The following is a 20,645-nucleotide window of genomic DNA, read 5'->3' as shown; positions in this document are numbered from 1 at the left end:
AAAGTAAACGATACCAGGCCACGCCCCCTCCTCCACCGCTCCCCTTTCCCAGCCCACGCCCCTTTACCACTCTTGTTCAACGCATAAAGAATCGACGAGAATTAAACGAACTTTTCATTTATTTACACGAAAAGCATGAGAAACGCGTTTAAAACGCGCACCGCGTCGATGATTTAAGTAAACAAACAGCAGGCGGAATGGGAGTGGTATGGTTGGCCGAAGATGGGAATACCCTAAAAAAATGGGATGGGATTTCAAACCACCTATTGGCTTCTGCGCAACTCCTGATAAGGTGTTCTTTCAAAAATGTCATAAAATAAAGATAGCATGATTTTTATAGGGTAGAATAAAACCCACAGCCAGGGGAGGCGGATGCCACACGGTGGGCGGGCCGGGATGACAAGGCCTGGCAGAGATTTTCGGTTCGGATCCGACTGTGGTCGCAGGGGGGATTTTGTGGGGGATCTGGGCGTGAAACAGGAGGGACTGCCGGCTGTCTTGCATCATTAATTACAATTTGAGCTGCACACGCAGAGCGCAGATTCGCGATTCGTGGGAATTCGCAGCGGGAAGGGTAGAAAAAAGCGAGACAAGCTGCGAATAAAAAAGGCCAGAAGGAGCCTTGCATAACCCCAATCCTGGACATTTGCCCAGGAGCCTACCATCCTCGTATATATTGGATGCATACACACACACACACATCTCCGACACTCTGTGGCTGCGCTGACATTTTAATTGCACTGCATGACTCCCGTAATTCGCTTAATTAATCAACGTTCTTGCGCTTATCAATATCGGAAAGAGTTTTTAAAGGTTTCCGTTGAGAAAGCGTTGTGAGAAATGACAGAGCCGATTCAGTAATTAGTCTCCTATGTTTGGAGCAAAGAAAGATTTGACTTTGTTGCACTTTCTCAAATCTAAAAACCTGTTTTAAAAATATTTAACTAATCTTGAAGGAGCCTCATAAATATAAAATAGCTTGCTTTCGAGTGGTGTGATTTTTGTAAAGATTTTGTTATATTATTTTCTACAGTTTACAGACACACATTGTTTTATGACTAATGAATTTTTTGAAATGCAGCTTGGAACTTAGGAACCTATAATAATCTATCAATTATTTTCTACAACTTTGTTGATTACTTCAAAAGATGCACTTTATTCAATGGGTTACATGGCGTATGAGTGATATTTGTAACAAAATAAAATGTGGTTAAAAATTCCTGATATTCCTCCAAAGATAGAAGCCCACCGCTTGTGATTTGGGAATGTAAAAACCCATTGTAACCAGTCATAAAACTTGTATATTTTTGTTGATTACGTCAAGGATGCACCCGTTATCTTGGGTATCACACGGCGTATAAGTGATATTTTTTAAAGGAAAGTAAAATACGGTTCCAAACTCCTGATATCCCCCCAAGAAAGGTAGAAAGCCCTCTGTGACCTTAGGCCTTTGAGTGGGGGCCGCTTAACTAAATGCGTAAATTAGCATCGTAGCCCACATCAGCTGAGCCATAAAATCCGCACACAAAGGCATTTGCGGATCGCATGTGGGTCAAAGTTGGAAGTTGGGAGGCGAGGAAGGAGTTAAGGCGAAGGTGGCGCGGCTCGGTAATTTTGCAGTAATTGAAACCATCAAAGTGTGAGAGGGACAGGCAATTACGGGCACTGCGATAATATTAATGTGGAGGCGGTCAGCATTGTTGGGGTCTCGGTCTTATCGCAAATGCGGCGAATATTATCTGCGATAATGAGAAAACTAATTGTGAGCTATGCAAATGTGGCAGCCCCAGATGCACCTGTCCACGTGTGCGTGTGAGTGCGTCAGTGTGTGTGTGTCGCAGGTGTGCGTGTGTGTTCGGAATTACCAACACTGTTCAAGTGTGAAAGCAATTAGATTTGATAGTGCATCGGTTCATTTGAATAAACGGAAATTGCAGCCACTAAAGACCGAAAGCTTTCAAAAAATCACCATCTGGAACTCATATATCGAAGAGAATTCCAAACTATCTTATTAAAAACGGTTGCAACAGAAATATTAACCGAATTAGAACTAGTCTGAAAGAAATAAAAAAGATTAAACAGAGTAAATCACCTACAAATAAAATAAAAGAGTATGCGTTGGATGTTGCAATTGCTATAATCTATTGTTTTAAACGGGGCTTATCAGAGCAAGCCGAATCTATTCAAAAAAGAGCACATGAAATCAACTTTTAAATTGATTACGAGTTTCTTCACAACAGGAATAAAACTTGTAGATTGGAAATATAGGTACATATGTACTACTAAATATGTGATTATAAAATAACAATTATCTTTAATAAGATATTATAATAGTAGTGATGTTTTTGTTTGACCGTTTTCTATAAATTTTAAGTATGTACATATAGGTCGTAGTTTCTTGTTTTCACATCTTTTCACCGCAATGTTGATCCTTGAGGGCAACAGAAAGAAACGTGAAAATACTGTAGCTGCCGTGGTTTTCCTTGCATTCTCTAACTTCACCTTTTGTTGGTTTGCACTTTTAAATTCTTCCATCTTCTCTCTTTATTGTACCATTTTTTCAAAATCTTCAGAACTGACAGTTCATTACATAACCTCAATCTGACAGTAGCCTTATTGCCTTTCTCCTGCTCGCAACATCACAGTTATTCGTGTAATTTGCAGTTCAATTACCTCGCTAATGTGAGATGTCTCCAATTCATTCCCCTTTCTACACCACTGGGATATATACGAAGGTACATATAAATGAGATACATCCCCTCCTTCACCGCCTGTAACTCGAATTCGTTAATTATTTTGACAGTCGGCCATGTTGACAGCCGCAAAAGTCAACGGGATGAGAGAAAGCGGTTAACCGTTAGAGAAAGGCGAAGATCAGATACTCTTTTAAATATCAATAATAAACTACAATTGATGTTAAAATTATATACAATTTTACAGGATATACAAATAAAATAAAAAAGAAATCAAAAATAAAGAGAACATTGAGTATACAAAATTTACCATTTAATCCATTAATGATTTTGGTACTTCCTTGATAAGTTCTAAATATTTTCCAAGCTATGTTTTTAATCTTGACTTAAACAATTAAGCAGCTCTAATAAAAGTGCCTTTGTGGTGCGAAGCTGTAAGACAAGTAGAGTGGCATCGTCAATATGGCGACTTGAGAGGTCCTGTTGTGGCCACATGAAACTTGCATGAGGTCCTGTAGTCCTCCCACTCCGTAAGTTGTGCGGCAGCCACAGCCATTTTGGCCAACCACTGATTATGCCACATCCGAAATGGACATGTCAAATTAGCCGGGACATATAAACAAGAACAGATACATGTGTGTTGCCCATTTCGAACTTTAACTTCCCCCTGCACAAAGGCCAGCATAAACTACTTATATGCCGAGAAGGTATGACTATACAGCAGTAACTTCAACTATTATAAAATCGATTTTTTCTTAAAAGGGAAAAAAATTTTAGAAGTTATCTACTATTTAAGGTACACTATACTAGTGTAACATTTAAAAAAACCCGGCACCCAAAAAATTTAAAACCGCTAAGAAATCAATACAATGGTTATTTAATCAACACGCTTAAAGCTATTTACACAGATCGAGGGGTTTTAGACTTGGGCCCAGTAATTGGGGCCCTTAGCAGCAGTTCCCAGAGCAGCCAACCGAGGATGACACCGTAGGCCAGCCAGCCAAGGAGCAGCCGCCGATGCCGCCACTAAATGATGGAGATGTCCTTGACATCCTGCTTGTGTCCGTTGTTATTGTTACTATTGGCGATGAAGTCCCGCCGCAAGGCATTCCAATTCGGATCGGGATGGTCCTTGAGCAGGCTCCAGTTCGGCGAGGGCACATCCGGCGAAAGCCAGTTGAAATCGGCCACGTCAGTGTAGTTATTCTGGGACTTATTCAGGCCCGACGCCAGATAGTCGGCTTCCAACTCCGGATAATCGTAGTTAAACTCGCCAATCTCAATTTCCTTGCAATCCTCGATGATGGCCCGACAGGTGACATGGAGATATATGCGAATGCCCCGCGAAGAGTGCAATCTCAGCTGCTGGCAGGCAATGGAGAGGGTGCACTCGTCCAGGTTCTCGGCGAAGAAGGACCTGGCAATGGGGCCGCACAACAATGTGCAATTTGAGGCCCGGGACACCTGCACGGAGCCGGGATGTCCCTGAAGTTCCACCAAACAGTGGCTTACATTCGAAATGGTAATATCCTGGCCATTAACCTGACTGGAATCCAAGACTATATGCTCGTTCTTTCGATTTTCAATGGTCCAGCTGAAGTTAGAGCCCAGTTTTTCCGGAATCTTGCTGGGCTTGGCATCGACTATGTCCTTATTCGCGTTGGGTTTTTGCTTTGCGGCAGTCTTTTTGCCACTGAAACCGAACTTTTTCTTGGGCATCAGGCGCTGACGGGTTTCATCACTCACTGAAGTCAGGGTGTTCAGGACGTTCTGACAGGATTTGATCTTGAAATCGGAGAGGAACATGGTGGATGCCGTGAGATACCGCTGCAAGTCCTGGATTTCCAGGGTTATGTCGGCGAAATTCCGGGCCAAATCGCTGGCCGGGCCCTCGGCACACTGTATATCCTTCAGGCCCTGCTCAATATCTAAGGTCCTTTGAGTAAAAGTCGAGGAGAAGTAGTCAACGCCCTCGTTTTGCACCGATTCCTTGGAGCGCTGCTCCGACTTCACATCCAAATAGTTCTGCCGGTCCTTGTTCCGCTTGTTCAGGCGTTCGAGGACATGATCCTTTCGATTTTCCGAGTCGCCCTCCATGATTTTCTCTATCGACCTGCAAGGAAAATATGGTTAAAAATCAATTTCCAGGGGGCACAACTTCTTGTTTCGGGCTCAATGATTCACCGTTGTTGTTTTTCTCGGCAAGTTGCGCAGCTGCGGGAAAATTCGGTGAAATCGTGGCCTTTCCTCTCGGGAAATCTCTTCTACTTGATAATTTGGATAGCCCTTCTCAAAATTTAGGTAGTTTTTGCTTCCTCAACAATTTTTTTGTTCAAATTTCTATTTATTTATTTTATTGCAGTTATTCTGTTTATTTATTATCGATAGGCGACCATCCGATTTCGATTAACGATGGGCGTATGTTCAGAGAGCAAATGTCGCCTAACAAAGGTGAATGGCAATCAAATCAAACCACTAACTTACATTTTCTGGCAACGCCAAATAAGGAAGAAGAAGCTATGCGCGCCAAATTTAAACTTTAAAGAGTAGTCCTTATAACTGTCTTTATTAAAGCTAACTAAACTAACACGAAAAAAAGATTGCGAAAAAAGATTTTCTTTAATTCATAAATATGTTTCAAACTGCTTTACGACGTATTGAACAAATTGAGATAAGAGGAATCGTCTGGAAAGCACAATTCATTTAGTTGATTTGCCCACAATAGAAAATGAAGATAAAAACTAGCAAATGAAAGTTCCCGAAGAGGCAAGATATTAACATTGTAAATATGCGACTTAAGTGGATGCCCCGTTCTTATCGACTTGAGAGCTCTTCAAACAAATAAATCCAAAATCATTCCGTTTCAATTCCTCGATGCCTGCGGATGTAAACTTTCATCATGTTCAGGATCGAAACCTATATTATGTATTCATTAATTGCGTGGAATCTGTGTGGATGCCAATCGGAATCTCAGGATAACGCCCGGTCTGTATGCCTGCTGCAAGATCCGCCGAATCAGTGCGGGGAGTTCTGCCTCTCGGTGCTGGAACCCCTTTTGGGTCACATTGCCAAGCACCAGGAGCAATGGAACACCTCCGACGCCCTACAACTGAACGACACTCAAGCCAAACTGGACAGAATACAGACCAAGTTGGACTGGCAAGCCATATCCCTGGGGGATACCCTGAAGAAAGTCCTAACCCAGGACTTTCAGGATAAATTAACCAGAATGGAAGCTCACCAGACGGACATTCAAAAGTCAATGGGTTCGCAACTGGAAGTGCAGATCAATCTGGAAAAGCAGCAAAAGTCCCTGGCGGAGACTTTTAAGAGTATCGTCCCGGAAAACTTTGCGGAGATGCTGGGCAAAATTAAGGAAGAGCAGACATCTTTACAGGAGACTCTAAAGAAAATCCCACTTGATAATGAGAAGAATCTAGGCAGAGTGCAAGATCAACAGAAGTTTCTTGGGGCTCAATTAGAAGATCAGAAATCCCACCTGGAAGCTCTTAGGAAAACCATCCCAGAAAACTTCGAGGAGAGGCTGACAACATTACAGGAAAATATAAAGAATATTCCGGAGGGCTTGGAGGGAAGACTAGAGAGGTTGGAAAACAATCAGAAGGATATGCAGACAAAGATGGAGGCTCAACAGATCAGACTTATGAACACTCTTACCAAAATTTACGCAAAAGTCTATTGGCCGAAGTTTGAGCGGATCGGCTCTAGTCTTTTATTTATCGACCGCAAAAATGCATACAGTTGGCTTACAGCCGTGAACACCTGTCGCGAAATGGATGGCTTTATAGCCTCCATCAAAGACCAAGAGGAGTTGGACGCCATTAAGGCGAAACTGGGTGGCGAGCACTTCTGGCTGGGCATCAACGACCGAGACAGCATTGGGGTCTACATATCCCACGCATCCGGAGAAAAAGCTCCATTTTTGAAGTGGAAAAGCGGGGAACCCAACCACGGTGAAAGCGACGAGCGCTGCGTTGAACTTGTGAATGGCGAGATGAACGATGAACCGTGCTCCAAAGAGAAGTTTCTAATTTGCCAAACTAACTTTGATTTGTAGCTTAATACAATGCTGTTCACTATATTTTTTGCAGAACTTTTGCTGTTCTTTTTAAAGAGAAATACATTAATACATTACTTAATTAATTGAATTATTTGTTCCTTAGCCAGGCAGGCGTTAGTTCTCTTGTTCTGTTACATAGCAATAGCATTTACTTATCACATTCTGTGAAATGGTCATTTTTCCAGAGACCGCTGTAAATATCTCATTGACATTTATTATGTTCCTCAAAACTAAAATATTAATCGTTTTGCACAACATAGGTGTATAAGAAAATTTATACACATGTGTTTCTTTGATATTTATAACGAGTAGAATCTGTTAAAAAAATATCGAACCACAGGAGTCCAGGAAACTCTTTACCCTAATTACCGTTGTTAATAAACAAAATTTTAGACACGATTTAATTTAAATAAAAATCATAGCATATACAAATTGTGTTCTCGCAAAACATTGTTTCTTCTTGCTTATGGCTATATATGTGGTCAATGCAGAGAAGAAAGCATTTCCCAGTGTTTTGGGTATATACACAAGACGAATATAAATGCGGTCCACTTTAGTGAAGAATATTCAGTTCGTTGGCATCGTTCGCCACTTGTTGTTCTACGCGCTCAGTATGTTCAAAGTGGCAATTTATTTTTCGATCGTGATTTTTGCCTGGACTTCCTATGGGACCCAGGCAAAATCCTTAGATGCCGACTTGTCTACAGTTCCACAAGACCCGGCAAATCAACTGATGGTAAAAATGCTACCTTTGCTTGATCATATTGCGAGGCAAAGCAAATGCAATGTTTTTGATGATCTGGACACAACCCTGGAAGTCAAGCAGAGTAAGATGAAAATTGAGAGGGAATACTTTTTGAAATCTTTAAAAATTAAATTTGTTCCAGAGGACATCGCGGACAAACTAATGGCTATACAGAATCAGCAGACGGACTTCCAGAATACTATTGCATCGTTACAGGAATCTTTAAAGAATGTCCTCGTGGACTTTGAAAGAAAGGAAAATAATCAGAATGATATGCTGACGAAGATGCAGACTCAGCAGGCCAAACTTATGGAAACCGTTTCCGAAATTTATAACAAAGTGTTTTGGCCAAAGTTTCAGCGAATCGGTTCAAGACTCTTTTACGTCGATAGTGAAAGTAATCAGGATTGGTTTCAGGCTGGAAAAAAGTGTCGCGAAATGGGTGGCTATATAGCCAGCATTAAGGACCAAGAGGAGTTGGACGCCATTGCGGCGAAACTAGGTGACAAACGTTACTGGCTGGGGATCAACAATAGGGATAATCATGAAATCTACGTTTCTGAGGCATCCGGCAAGAAAAATCCATTTTTGAAGTGGCGCCCTAGGGAACCAAACAACGCGAAACAAAATGAGTACTGCGTTGAACTTGATAATGGCGGCATGAACGATCATCCGTGCTCCGAAAGTCGGTATTTAATTTGCCAAAGTGATAATGAAGTTTAAAATCTTTTTCTTAGAAACCTTTTAAATTCAGTGCGATCGTTTCCTCTGAAAATTGATAAAAAATGTATAGATTTGATTCTGTTAATTTATTGAATGGAATGGCATAAATATATATTTTACTTTCACGTGTGCCTTAGTAATGTATACCTACACACTGTCGTTTTGTTTTCGAAAAGAATTTAAATATAAATTTAATTCGATTTAATTCCACTGAAAGCGTGTTGCTATTTTATTATTATGTTTATTATTCATGTTGGTAGAATTCTCAGAATGCTATCTTTTTTTAAATTTAATCGCGTGGCCGAATAATAAATTTTTGTATATGTATATATAATTATTTGTATAGTATGTATGGGAAGCATATATAATTGGAAAACTCGTACCCAAAATCAGTCTTTTGGCATCTTTTTCATTCCATGGTTCTGCACTACCGAAATGCACAAGCTTGGAACATTTTTTCTGTCCGCCCTTGTTGCGTGCAATCTTTACGGAATAGTTACGTCCCAGGATGAGACCTGTTCGGTTTGTGTCCTGAAGGATGCCCCAACGCAATGTGGGGCTTACTGTTTTGGAGTACTTCAACCTTTGGGTGATAAAATCGAAAGTATCCAGAAACAAATAAAGTTGCAAGTTACAACCCACAAAACAACTCTAACGATTCTGGACACCATGCAAAAAAATACCCAGGAGGTTCAAAAGGAAATGCTTAAGTTTCTGGATCAAATAAAACTCGAAACGAATGAAAGACTGGACAGAATTGAGGCCATGATCGAGAGAAGACCGGTAGTAACTGAGGCACCGAAAACGAACATTATCCCACCAGGATTTGAACGGATCGGAGCCCGTTACTTCTATATTGAAGAAGAAATACAGAAAAGCTGGATTGATGCAAAATTCTTCTGTCTAGAAAAAGGAGGATACTTGGCAGCCATCCAAAATCAAGAAGAGTTCGATGCCATCGTACTGAAACTCAAGGAAAACCATCGTTACTGGCTGGGCATAAACGATAGAAGCGTTGAAGGGGTCTATCTATCTGAGGCTTCCGGAAATATGGCGCCATTTCTTAAATGGTTTGCCGGAGATCCCGACAACAGAGAGAACTACGAGAACTGCGTTGGCATTACTATCAGCAAAGGAATGGCTGATTGGCCGTGTTGGTTTGCTTTTAATTTCATTTGCAGTTTGGACAACACTGTCTAGTTGGAAACAAAGAATATTCCAATAAATAAATTCTCTAAGATTATACAAACATTGTTAACATTAAAGTTCCTTTTCAATGTTTTTATAAAACCATACCCAAAACCACCAACTTGAAAAACAGGATGATGCTCGGCTCTCTTCCACTTTTTATTTTCGACCAAAACTACAGGCAAACATTTTTAAGAAGCGATCATTTAGAGGTGGCGGTGTGTGTTGGGTGTGTTATTGCTTAGTTGGCTTAAAGTTATCCAGTTGAACATATTTACAATTGAATTTAGTTAAATACATAAACATAGTATGTAAAGTATGGTATCTAATAATATATATATATAGTTAGGTGTGTGCTGGATGTGTGCCTTATTGCGTGCAAATGTCCTAAAAAGCATTTGTACTTCTAACTTTCCTTCTTCGTTAGCAACATTTCAACACTTAAGTACTAGAAAAATATTAAAGACATCTTTACTCTGCTCCGATTTTTGGTTGATCATAGTTACTCGTTTTTGGGTTTGTGTTTCCTTTGCATCCTGATTCTTTTTCCGTTTCCGCTTCCGTTTAAGGCACATGACACATTCCTGAATATGATGTGCGTTTTATATAGCAGTAAATATTAGTTATAACACGTTAAGACTATTGACTACACAATGTTTTGAAATTCACTCGCCAGTTTCCGTTGGAATTTGTGCTCCATATTTACGGATAATCTTCGTGGGACAGAACAAATTCCAATTCTATAATGCATGTGACCAGCAGATGACTAAAACTTGCGAAAAACGCAGTAAACAGAAAGTTGTACACCAAACAAAAGTAAATTTCTCGGAAATGTTTTCGCGCATCTGCGAATAGATCGTGAGATCCTCCTTATATAGATCATGAGAGCTCGCCGATGGGAGCGTTCTGCAGCCACAGATCGTGAATGAAGTTGTACAGATTGTCGCTGACGGCCACCTGGAAGGGATTGGAAATACCATTACTATAGTTATATCATTTTGGGCATGTAAGCTAACTACTCACCTTATAGGGCGTTGGGTTGAGCGTGCGTTTGTGGTCGTTGCGCAGCGTCTTCAGCGAGATCTGGACCTTCTCGCGCACCTGCTCCAAGGTGGGGAGCTGCTGGCAGATCTTGCCCGCCTTCCAGTACACCTTGTACAGAGATTCCACGTGCGAGGGTATCACGTAGGCGCGCTTCGATTCCTGGAAGGGGTGGCGGCACAGGACCTTCTGTCCCACCGCCGGCGGCGGCTCCGATACCTTCTGCAGCAGGTCGATCAGGGCGTGGCCATCGGCGCTGTACAGCCGATAGGCATTCTTGTTGCCCGGCATCGTCACCTTCTCCACGTCCTGGCTCAGCTTGATCCTCGGCTGGCCGTTGATCTCCACCAGCTTGTACACGCATCCCAGGGCCGGTTGTCGCTGGCAGGTGACTGGAAAGTATTGCAGTAGTATAGGAACTATTACATTTCTTGTAAGCCCAGCAACACTCACCCAAATGCGTGCCAATGCCAAAGCAATCGATCTTGTGCCCCTGCTCATTCAGGCTGAGGATGGTGTCCTCGTTGATGTCGTTCGACGCCACGATGGTCAGCTTGTTGAACCAAGGAACCTTGAACCGCTCCGCCACCTTCTCGAAGGTCTCCCGCGCCAAACAGGAGAGATAGGCCAGGTCCCCGGAGTCGATCCTTATGCCCAGTGCATGGTAGCCCAGGTCGTTCAGGGCCAAGGCCACGGCACTGAAGTTCAGCAGACCACTCCTACAGAGAAGAAAACAGGACCGGGTGTTCAGTAATCGCATTTGCAGACCCCATCAAGTGCTGCTTGGTTTTTGGTTCTCAATTCAACAAAAGTATTTCTCTCATTTTGCTATACAATATTTGGTTTTTTTGTTTGCCACTAGGTTTAAAGCGAGAATTACACAAAAACAAATGGTTTGGAAAGTGGGGTGGAGCTAAAGAAAACGTGTTTGAGAACCCAAATTAGTTCTTTTCGATTTGCAAGTGCGGCTCTGGGTGTTGGAAAATTCAGCCTGGGAAAATTTGTATCATTTTCTTGTTAGGGAGCAGCACAAAATGTCGAAGATTTTCGGTTTTTGTTTTCAAGCCATGCAGTGTGCTCTCTCGGACGCTTTTTCTTAACTATGTACAGGTTTAAAAACTAACGAAAATATATTCTGGAAAATATCCAAGGACATTTGTAGATTGAAGAGAAAATATTTAACAATACAAAACTGGGGACGGAAAAACAGGAAAATTAAAGTCCGAAAAAATGTAAAACTTAAACCAAATTGTTCGTGAAAGGGGACGAGGACAATAAAAACGGGGTTAGGTCTATGACAGCATTAGGGTGAGTCAGTGCGTGTTTTCGTTTCGGTTTTTGGTTTCATTTTCGTGCTTAAAACAATGTTGAACAATTGAAACATTCAGAAATGTGTAGAGCAGTATTTTACTTTACGTCACTCAAAAGGTATCCAAGAAATCTGATTAGTTTTCTTATCGTTACACAGCAAACTGGAGTACTATTTAGTTTTTAGTAAAAAATTTAATAATGTCAATTTGTATCGCACTTTTTGGTATACTTTTTTAATTGTTTTATGCACCTTGTTATGTGTGAGCTTTAGGATCGCTGATCGTTTGCATGAACTTTTGTTGGTTGCCGTAATTGTTGCTTTCGAGTGGGTGAGTGTATGCCATATGATATTATAGTGTTGTTGCTTATATCATGTTGCTGACTGTTCGAATCGCTGGGGTTTGTAACTTGAAGACGTGTGTTTTACATACCTCTGCCAAAATAGTGCCGGAAGTCATTTGTATACTATGTTAGGTTCGTAAATTCTTTTCATTTTCGATTTTTAATGGGTTTTTGATTTGGTTCGATTAATGATCTTGTTTTAACTTGTTTCACATTCACATTTAGGACGAAAAAATAAAAAAATTAATAAACAAAAGTGAGTTAGAAAAAGAATGTTAAACGATAAAGATTTAGTATGATAGTTGCATGTGTCAGTAGAAATAGTGATACCCAAAAATACAGAAGAAAGTTAGGAAAGCAAGAGGGAGAAAGCAGAAAACTAAATAAATGAGTTGACTTCACCTGTTCTGGTTGGGTTTGTTTGTTTTATTTTTTTGCCAGAATTGTTCCCCATTATAGGAAATGACTAGATGACCAATTTCGTAACACCAAAGCAGAGGACACATACATAGACATATGCACATATATATGTATGCATGGATATGATGGTTATAATTTTGAATTTTGTTTCTAAATTTTGGTTAAGTATATCTCCATGTTAACATGCAGGCTTACATTAGGAAACTCAAAAATTTAGAGCATTAAATGATATATTAATAAAAGAGCTAGAAAAAATTCGATTTTTAGCTTGAAAATTTAAAAACAAATCCAAAAACATAGTTTTTCCCAGCTCTAATTAGTAATATTTAACCGAAAATAATGATAGCTTAAATGAGCGATAAGGTTAGACTGGAAGCTTTCAAAAAGCAGAAGAAAAATGTTGGTAAAAATTAGGATATGGAAAATGATTAGGTCAGTAAAAATGACAATGGAAAGATAGATAATATAAATTCTTTAAATTTAATTTTCGCCTATGCAAATTTTGTTTTTCTGTTACTCAAACGTCTTTTTCGATAACGACATTTACCTGAATGACTTCTCGACATATTTTGGTAGGTATGCCGTCCCATTGGACACTGTTGTTGTCTTTAAAGCTGCTGTTGTTGTTGCTGTTTTTGTTGTCGTAGTTGTTGTGCTGGTTTTAGTATCTTGTATCTTTGTATCTTTTGGCGATCTACTGCCGTTACTCTGAGCAATACCATTCTGATGGCCATTGGTCTTGTGTCCGTTTACTTGGCCATTAGACTTGCCATTTTGATGGCCATTGGTCGATGGCCTCGGCTTTGGCAGACTGTTCTCAGACTTGATATCATTGATAATCTTGGGTTCTGTGTTGGCTTGTTCTGTTTCTCGGCTGTTGGATAATACTTTGGATTATTACTCAATCGAAAAACCAAAAATAAAAGCTCACATTGGGAAATGATTGGGGGTGTGGCAGAAACAAACTCAAGAATACTTTGTCAATGTATGGGATATTTTCTATGGTAAATCTTGACTGGGTTAGCTGTTTAATAGTTACTCTTGTTTGGGTATTTTTATCTGGCTGGTGCACGTCTCGAGAGTCTCAAATACAATACAAAATAGATCAAAGAAATCCATACTCAAAATAACAGGGGTAAAAAGAGGGTAACCGGGAGAGTTACGGGTATTACAACACAAACGAAGGAAAAACCGATAACTAAAACCGTTCCGAGAGAATCTGCCTAGAAGCGAAATACCTCTTAACATCGTACGTATCGACAAGGGCCATGAAACCATCGGGGAATGCGATGGCATAGGATACCATCGCCGCCAGTTCTCCCTCGCTGGATTCCTCAGTGGACACGTCCAGGAGATGGGACAGCAACCCCCGGTGCTTGATAGCGTGCTCCAAAAGATCCTCCATAATGCCTGCAAAATATTCGAATGTCAATGGGTTTTCTTGATGGGTCATATCAGTAATCCTTCACCTGTTTGCTTGTGCTTAATCAGACGGGTCTTCAGCTCTCCAATGCTACTAAAACTTGTGATATAAGCATGGGCATGGGTTCCCTTTACGGGGATGTTGAAGAGCTTTCCAGCCAGCACATTGGAGGTGCCATCAAAGCCACCTAAGAAGTGTAGAAATAAATTATTGTATCTGGAATGTATTTCAACTATTTTACAACTACCCACTGCAGTACCTTCCAAACTTTTAAATACCTCCTTAATGGTACTCTATCATTAAATTCTGCCATTAAGAGCGGAAATTCCGGCCATAAACATTTCAATTTCGCAGCCTTTCCCTTCAGTTATTCAACCCGCCAAAAAAAGAGGCCTTGGCGGGAACCTTGACGCCACGCGAAGCCATCCATTGATTTGTGGGTGATACTATATAGGGAATATATATCCCAAACCCATAGCCCAACTACATTGTGGAACGCATTAAAAACTTTCAGCGTTGCCTGCCTAACGAACGAAACCGAAAAAGTTACGATGTGTGAGCGCCAATTGAAAGGCTCCGCAGCAGAGGCTCCTTTCCCAGTATCGAGTCCGGATTCGATATGTACCTGGCACCGATATTCCATGTACATGGACACCCTACGTGGGCGTTGCGTGTGCCACCCACTTTAGGGACTTTACTGCTTTCGGGGCGCATTTAGTTTAACACATAAACAAGAGTTCTTGAACTTTGTCGCAAGAGGAGAAGGTGGGTGGCGGAACTACTAGATGAGGAGAAGCGGAAGCCTTGGTGAAGGCGGAGAATTACTCATAGTTTGGGGAGGGCCTTGAGAAATGGGAAATCGGAAATCAGAGTCAGTGGAGCCTCAGCTCCTGACAGTGACACGTGCTTTGCATGCATGCACATCATAAAAAGTCAGGCAGAAAACAATATGAAAAGCACCGACGTCCTCATACTTCGCCCCCTTCGGAAAGATCAATGTTATGGTGGCTATGGGCTACCTACATTCCCTGTAAAATGGGCAAGGCAAACATCCATATTGTAAATTTCTGTATTTCTAAAAGAAAAACTAGAATATGTCTAAAATGTTTTGTGTCATGAGTTTATTAGTTGATTAACAAACTGATCCCTAAGATTGTCAAATAACCAATTTAAATAGTTCTGATTATACCACCACCTTCTTTAGCCATTATCCCCTTTCGAATAAAACACATAAGGCCCCTAAAAAAGGTAACTGTGACCAAACTTTGCCCAATTCCTGACGATTCCCATTCCCCTATTATTTTTAATTGATAATGAGCTGTCTGCATGCAATTTGGCAATGCCGAAAAAATGTTTATATCGCACACGTTTGACCTTACTTGTCACGGCTTTATAGAACCCAGTGGGTTTCGGAGTTTGGGTCGTGTGAAAGTTCATATTTTATGATGGTGCTCAGTACCTGTGTAGGAATATTTCGATGCGGAAAGACCGCCATCCGGTCCCTGGGCACGACGCAGTCCAAATTCCAATAGTTTGACATGTTTGCCAGCTACCATGCGATAACGGGCTGCATTGGTGGCCATTAAACTGTTTTTGGGTGGCAAGAAGAGGCAGTATTAGGAAATTTCCAGATAGTAGGATGAAAATATAAGTGGGGGACCTACCTGGCATAATTTACCAAGGTGAGAAGAGTCGTTTCCAGCAGCTGTACTATGATCAAAGGTCCCTCGATTTTAATGATGGGAACTCTAAAAATAAAAATATGTTGTAAACATTTTATATACAAGCCTGCGGTATCTTAAAGATAATCTTAGCCCCTAAATGTTGCTTTTAGATAGCATCCATTAGTGTCTGCCTGCCATTAACTGAACTTTGATTAAAATGAAAAACCTCGAAACTGATAATACTCGTAATGATGCCTGCTTATAAGCCCCATAAAGTAATTTTCTGATTAAATAAGTGCTGACTGTTTTGATGACTTCTTATCAAATATCTTGAAGAATAAGTTATTCATTTTAAATTCCATAAACATTAGCTGTTCTTGTTACATAAAAAAACCTCAACATGTGTAATACTTCTAATCTTAAATATTATATATTATTATTAAATACAGTAAATGTATAAACAATAATCAAATTTTAATATTAATCATAGGAAACATATACTTTGGAAGTTATTTATCATATTTTGATAGGCTAGGACTCAGTCCCCTAAAATCCAAATGGTTTGACTATGTAGGCAATATAACCGAGTCCTATGGACCCCATGCAAACCCACCGTGGAAATGCTACCGTGCCCTCATCAATGGCATACAAGGTGACATCCCGCGCCGTCAGGTTGCCGAGGTACTCAAAGAACTCGTGCTCAATGCCCTCGGGCAGTGTTTGCTTCAGGTATTCGATATCTGAAAGGGGTCCAATCAAATTGATTAACTAATATGAATAAAAAAATATAGATGTCCAAGCACTCACCGCTTTGGGAATAGTGGAAGCTATCCAGGAATTTCAGGCACTCCTCGAGCCCGGCGAAAATCGTGAATTCACCATGGAATGGATTGTTGCGAAAGAACAGATCGAATACGGCCGTGTCATCGGTCTTATCGGATTTCCAGTAGGCGTAGGCCATCGTTATTTGATACAAGTCTGTAATATAGTAGATGAATACATTTATTAGTCGTGGACAATATCTATATTGTTTAATAACAGGACCTGGAAAAGTGCAATAAAGCCAAAATACTATATACTATAGCAGTTAAGCTTCTTGCTAATATAATGCATATCGTATTACTTTGCATATTTAAGGTTTAACTTAAATAGGTCCCTCCGTACATAGTAGCGAAAATTTCAGTCTAGAGTTGCGGCAGATAAGATAACCTGGAAAGTCTATAGCTGATGGGGGCAATTATCGCTACCCAGATACAAAAACACGAGCCTGCAAATGAAATGCAAATTCTTATCTAAGTGCAAAGACCTAAAGATCGCTTTTTTGTTTTATTTATTTGCGCTCGTGTCTGCCATGCCTAAAAATATATGTGGGGTACATATAGAGAGGTATATTGGTAAAGCCGGCAGCATTGCATAGCGCGCCAAAATGTCTCTGCTTAAATGTCAGTTGGCTTTTGGGTTTTAAAATCGAAGTAAAAAACCACCTCAAATATGGTATTAAATATATCTAACGTTTTTATAATTAGAATTGGTAGGGAGGGCACTTGGTTCAAACTCTGGCAAACTCTACATCTTACAAATTTCAATATTTTAACAAATTGTTTGTAACATATTAATTGACTATGATAATATTATCAGTTTTTTTGTGTCGCTGTTGTTTTGCAATACTAATTCAAAATTGTTTTTGAAGTTCTCGAGTAAAAATATTATGAAATAAGAACTCAATACAGCTTTCAAGGGCAATAAAATGGATTGAAACACTTTTGGGTCGGCCCTCAGAATTCTTTAAATATTAATCAAAAATGCCCTAATATAGTTAGGTAATATTGACAGCCATCTGTTGGCCATAAATACTTTGTAATTACCTGTCAGCAGGGGCTGGACCACTCCATTCTGATTCATCCGTCCGCGATCCATAAACTGGCCGCCCGCACAGCCTAATTCACGGTCATTCATTTTGTCGCCGATCTGTGGAATCTCGAGCTATATCTTCTATAAGGCTTGGGGTTTCCGATGATGTGCCAGTGGGTCCGTAATTCTATTTGTTCGTTCACACGCGACTCGTTTGCGGCAATTATTGTGCCAAATAAACAAATTAATTAATTGTTTCTGCTTGTTGGCTTATTTATAATCGACCGAGTGCCGTTGAACTTTTGTGCCTGTTTATCTGTAAGAGGCAGAAAATTGTTTTGCAATTGGCTGGAGGGAGATTGTAAATTGTTTCAGCTCAAATGACGTAACGCGATCTTTTCGCGCTCGTGTACAAATAACTTAGCATAAGTAATGCAGTTGAAACTATTATGAATATCTAACAGAACTATAAGGACTTTGGGGTACCCGGTAATTAGCTTGTTTTGATGGTTAATGTTGGTTTGAAATAAGTAACATATCATTATGAATATTACTATTTTTTGGAGTTTATTAAGTTACTTATATTCAAATCACTTTTGCCAACAAACGTATACCAAATTAAGAGGCTTTAAAACAAATTAAAGGATTTCTTGAAGCACTTTTTTACTCAATTAAATTTAAATTTTAAGAAACAATAGGGTGTAAAGCATAGGGTATTTATTTGTCAATCACCGGGTACCGAAACTGAAACGCCATATCACGAAAGTTTTGAAATGCTAATGAAATACGTGCTAATTTGCATGGGGCAATACGAATCCCGATTATTATGTAGGGCTGCTATCAATTAAACTGACACGATTTCAGGCCCGTTTTGATAACGCGGCTAGAATTTGTTTTTATTTTCACTCTCAGGATGGGATCACTTCTTTATCGCGGGGCGAACTTTACCGCTCGACTTTTGAAGTTGAATTGAATCCGAAATTCAAATCGCAAGAGCAAACGGGTTAAGCGAGAGAGAGAGCGAGAACCCGAAGAGAGAGGGAGAGCGCAATGCAGTTTTTTGTTGTCGTGAGAATTTGTTGATTTTTGTTTTTGGTTGCCATTGGCAGCCGGTTGGTTTGATTTCTGCTTTTATTTTTTAGCTGTTATTGCGATTCGTTGTTGTTCTTATTCGTTGTTTATTCGGATTATTGGCTAAATGTTTGATTGCACACAACGTGTTGCTGCATGTTGAAGGTTGCGTGAAGGTCGCGCAACACAGGCGCACGCCACGCACACCCGAGCACACACACTCAAGGGGGGCGGGAAAAGTGGGGCGCAAAGGGGCGGGGGTGCCCCCGCCCACGAAAAGAGGGGGCGTGGGCGGCAGAATTCTGTATGCACTTTCACTTTTTTTTCTAATTAGGCGGCTGTTTCACACTTTTCCACTCGCTTTCGTCATATTCCACGTGTTTCAGCCGTTCCAGGTGACCTTTCTGTTATCACCAGCTGACAACTTGCTTATCACATTTATTTACGTGTTTTTAGTTTTTGCCCGCTACACACACGAAAAACTTAAATTACTTTTAATTCATTCACGAACGCTCTCGCGCACGCTCTTCTTCTTCTCTGGCGAACAGCTGTTCGGGCTGTTGTGGGTTGGCCAGTGTTGCCAGATGGGCGCCTTCAACGTATTCCACAGCTTTTTTTGAAAACTGCGGGATCGATATTTTCTAGCTATTTATCATAATTTAAAATACTGTTTTTGAATATTATTTTGGGGACTATATGAGAGAAAAGAAAACCACTGTTTCAACTCTGCTTATTTTTACTGGCGTCTACAGATTAACTTTGACCTTCAAAAACAACATGTATGGTATCTTTTTAATCAACATGTATGGCTTTTCTTATAATTTTAATAATTTTAATTGAACAACAATTTAATTTGAATTAAATTAATTTAAAGAAAACTGAAACTGTAAAGTAACTGACTTATAAATTTAGTCCTTTGTTTATCTGCGCTCACAACGTGCCTACCTTCATGGAAAACCTGGCACTTTATGAACTACTTGCTATATTATAATTAACAAATATTTCATGATCATAGTTTATGGTTCTTCTCCACATAAGATCAAAACTTAACATTTGCTGCTTATTCTTCGATATTGTGATTATAATATTTTTAATAAATATATTTTCAATAGTATCTCTTCTACAATTCTTCATAATAATTAAAACGTAATTCATAGAAATTCTTATTTTCCGTAATTTCCTGTTTTAAAATTTTTTCTCCGAATTTGTCGAATATTAAATTTCAAATAAATCAGCAAAAAAATCCCTGAGTAAAATTATAAAACGTGACTATTTTCAAATTTTCAATTTGGATAATTATTTTTGAGACGTACGTATGTGTGTATACCTCAAAACTCAAATATTTAGCTAAAATACTTTTCGTGAAAATTTTGTTTTTAATTTTCTTTTGTTATGAAAAGTCTGTCAAGAAGAAGTCTTCGTGAATAGCCTTATCAAAACCGCTGACTAAACAAAATTTCCCCGATTTCGTATATTAACATAATTTAACTTTATGTACATATACCATCCGTAGAGATTAAAAATGTAGAAAAACCGCATCTTTGGTTCCACTTAATCATTGTTGTGTACTCTACGTAGAGATTAAAAGCCACTCCAAGCCGAACTGAAGATTTAATTCACTGGGAAAGTTCGCCATTATAGGTTACACGCGCTCAAAATGTTTAAACTGGGAACTTATCTTACGATCGCATTCATTGTCTGTAATCTATATGGATCCCAGACAAATACCCTGCACGAAGACAACTGCGGCCTTTTGAAAGACCCGAATCTACTTTTGAAGAAAATGTTGCCATTGCTAGATCACGTTGCCGATTACCGATCGAAAAACCTTATCGCCGAGATCAACTTACTTAAAAAGAAAATGACTGAACTCACGGGAATGATGACACATATTCTGGCGGAAATGAAGATGGGACAGGCATCCCTGCAAGAGTCCTTGAAGGACATCGTTCCAAAGGACTTAAATGATAGGCTTGGCAGAGTGGAAGACCAGCAGGTAGACATCCGGAAATCACTTGGGGCCCAATTGGATGTGCAGATCAATCTGGAGAACGATCAAAAATCCGTGCTGGAATTAGTTCAGAGCTTGGAC

The 20,645-nt window shown here is 39.9% G+C and overlaps 5 protein-coding genes across 11 annotated transcripts; 3 read left to right on the top strand and 2 right to left on the bottom strand.

Annotated features, from left to right (window-relative positions):
• Positions 1–3,554: 3,554 nt before the first annotated feature.
• On the bottom strand, positions 3,555–5,092 carry Tbcc (Tubulin-binding cofactor C). The gene has a single exon (XM_070999572.1). It carries the CDS (start codon positions 4,788–4,790, stop codon positions 3,720–3,722), a length of 1,071 nt encoding a protein of 356 aa, XP_070855673.1. The 5' UTR covers positions 4,791–5,092; the 3' UTR covers positions 3,555–3,719.
• Positions 5,093–5,616: 524 nt separating this feature from the next.
• LOC108020982 (C-type lectin domain family 4 member M) lies at positions 5,617–6,771 on the top strand. The gene has a single exon (XM_017089480.4). It carries the CDS (start codon positions 5,617–5,619, stop codon positions 6,769–6,771), a length of 1,155 nt encoding a protein of 384 aa, XP_016944969.4.
• Positions 6,772–7,330: 559 nt separating this feature from the next.
• On the top strand, positions 7,331–8,452 carry LOC108012003 (accessory gland protein Acp29AB-like). Its single transcript, XM_017077278.4, has 2 exons — positions 7,331–7,601; positions 7,662–8,452. Exons 1-2 carry the CDS (start codon positions 7,388–7,390, stop codon positions 8,240–8,242), a joined length of 795 nt encoding a protein of 264 aa, XP_016932767.3. The 5' UTR covers positions 7,331–7,387; the 3' UTR covers positions 8,243–8,452.
• A 143-nt stretch (positions 8,453–8,595) lies between these two features.
• Positions 8,596–9,491, top strand: LOC139355191 (accessory gland protein Acp29AB-like). Its single transcript, XM_070999574.1, has one exon. The coding sequence runs from the start codon at positions 8,678–8,680 to the stop codon at positions 9,440–9,442; it is 765 nt and encodes a 254-aa protein (XP_070855675.1). The 5' UTR covers positions 8,596–8,677; the 3' UTR covers positions 9,443–9,491.
• A 79-nt stretch (positions 9,492–9,570) lies between these two features.
• Naprt (nicotinate phosphoribosyltransferase) lies at positions 9,571–19,102 on the bottom strand. Of its 7 annotated transcripts, none has more exons than XM_017089488.4 (12): positions 19,046–19,102; positions 17,497–17,798; positions 16,439–16,609; positions 16,245–16,371; positions 15,632–15,715; positions 15,427–15,554; positions 14,014–14,154; positions 13,783–13,954; positions 13,092–13,418; positions 10,925–11,190; positions 10,454–10,863; positions 9,571–10,387 (listed from the first exon to the last, which is right to left on the bottom strand). In XM_017089488.4, the coding sequence occupies exons 2-12, from the start codon at positions 17,585–17,587 to the stop codon at positions 10,310–10,312; spliced, it is 1,995 nt and encodes a 664-aa protein (XP_016944977.2). In that variant the 5' UTR covers positions 17,588–17,798; positions 19,046–19,102; the 3' UTR covers positions 9,571–10,309. The 7 variants fall into 7 exon arrangements, with proteins under 7 accessions (XP_016944977.2, XP_016944976.2, XP_070855671.1 ...); XM_017089487.4 differs by having other exon boundaries at positions 19,000–19,095; XM_070999570.1 differs by lacking the exon at positions 19,046–19,102 and adding an exon at positions 18,337–18,777 and having other exon boundaries at positions 13,798–13,954.
• Positions 19,103–20,645: the final 1,543 nt, after the last annotated feature.

Source organism: Drosophila suzukii, chromosome 2L, assembly GCF_043229965.1.
Source record: "Drosophila suzukii chromosome 2L, CBGP_Dsuzu_IsoJpt1.0, whole genome shotgun sequence".
NCBI classification, from domain to species: domain Eukaryota; kingdom Metazoa; phylum Arthropoda; class Insecta; order Diptera; family Drosophilidae; genus Drosophila; species Drosophila suzukii.
This window is presented reverse-complemented; position numbering and strand designations above follow the sequence as displayed.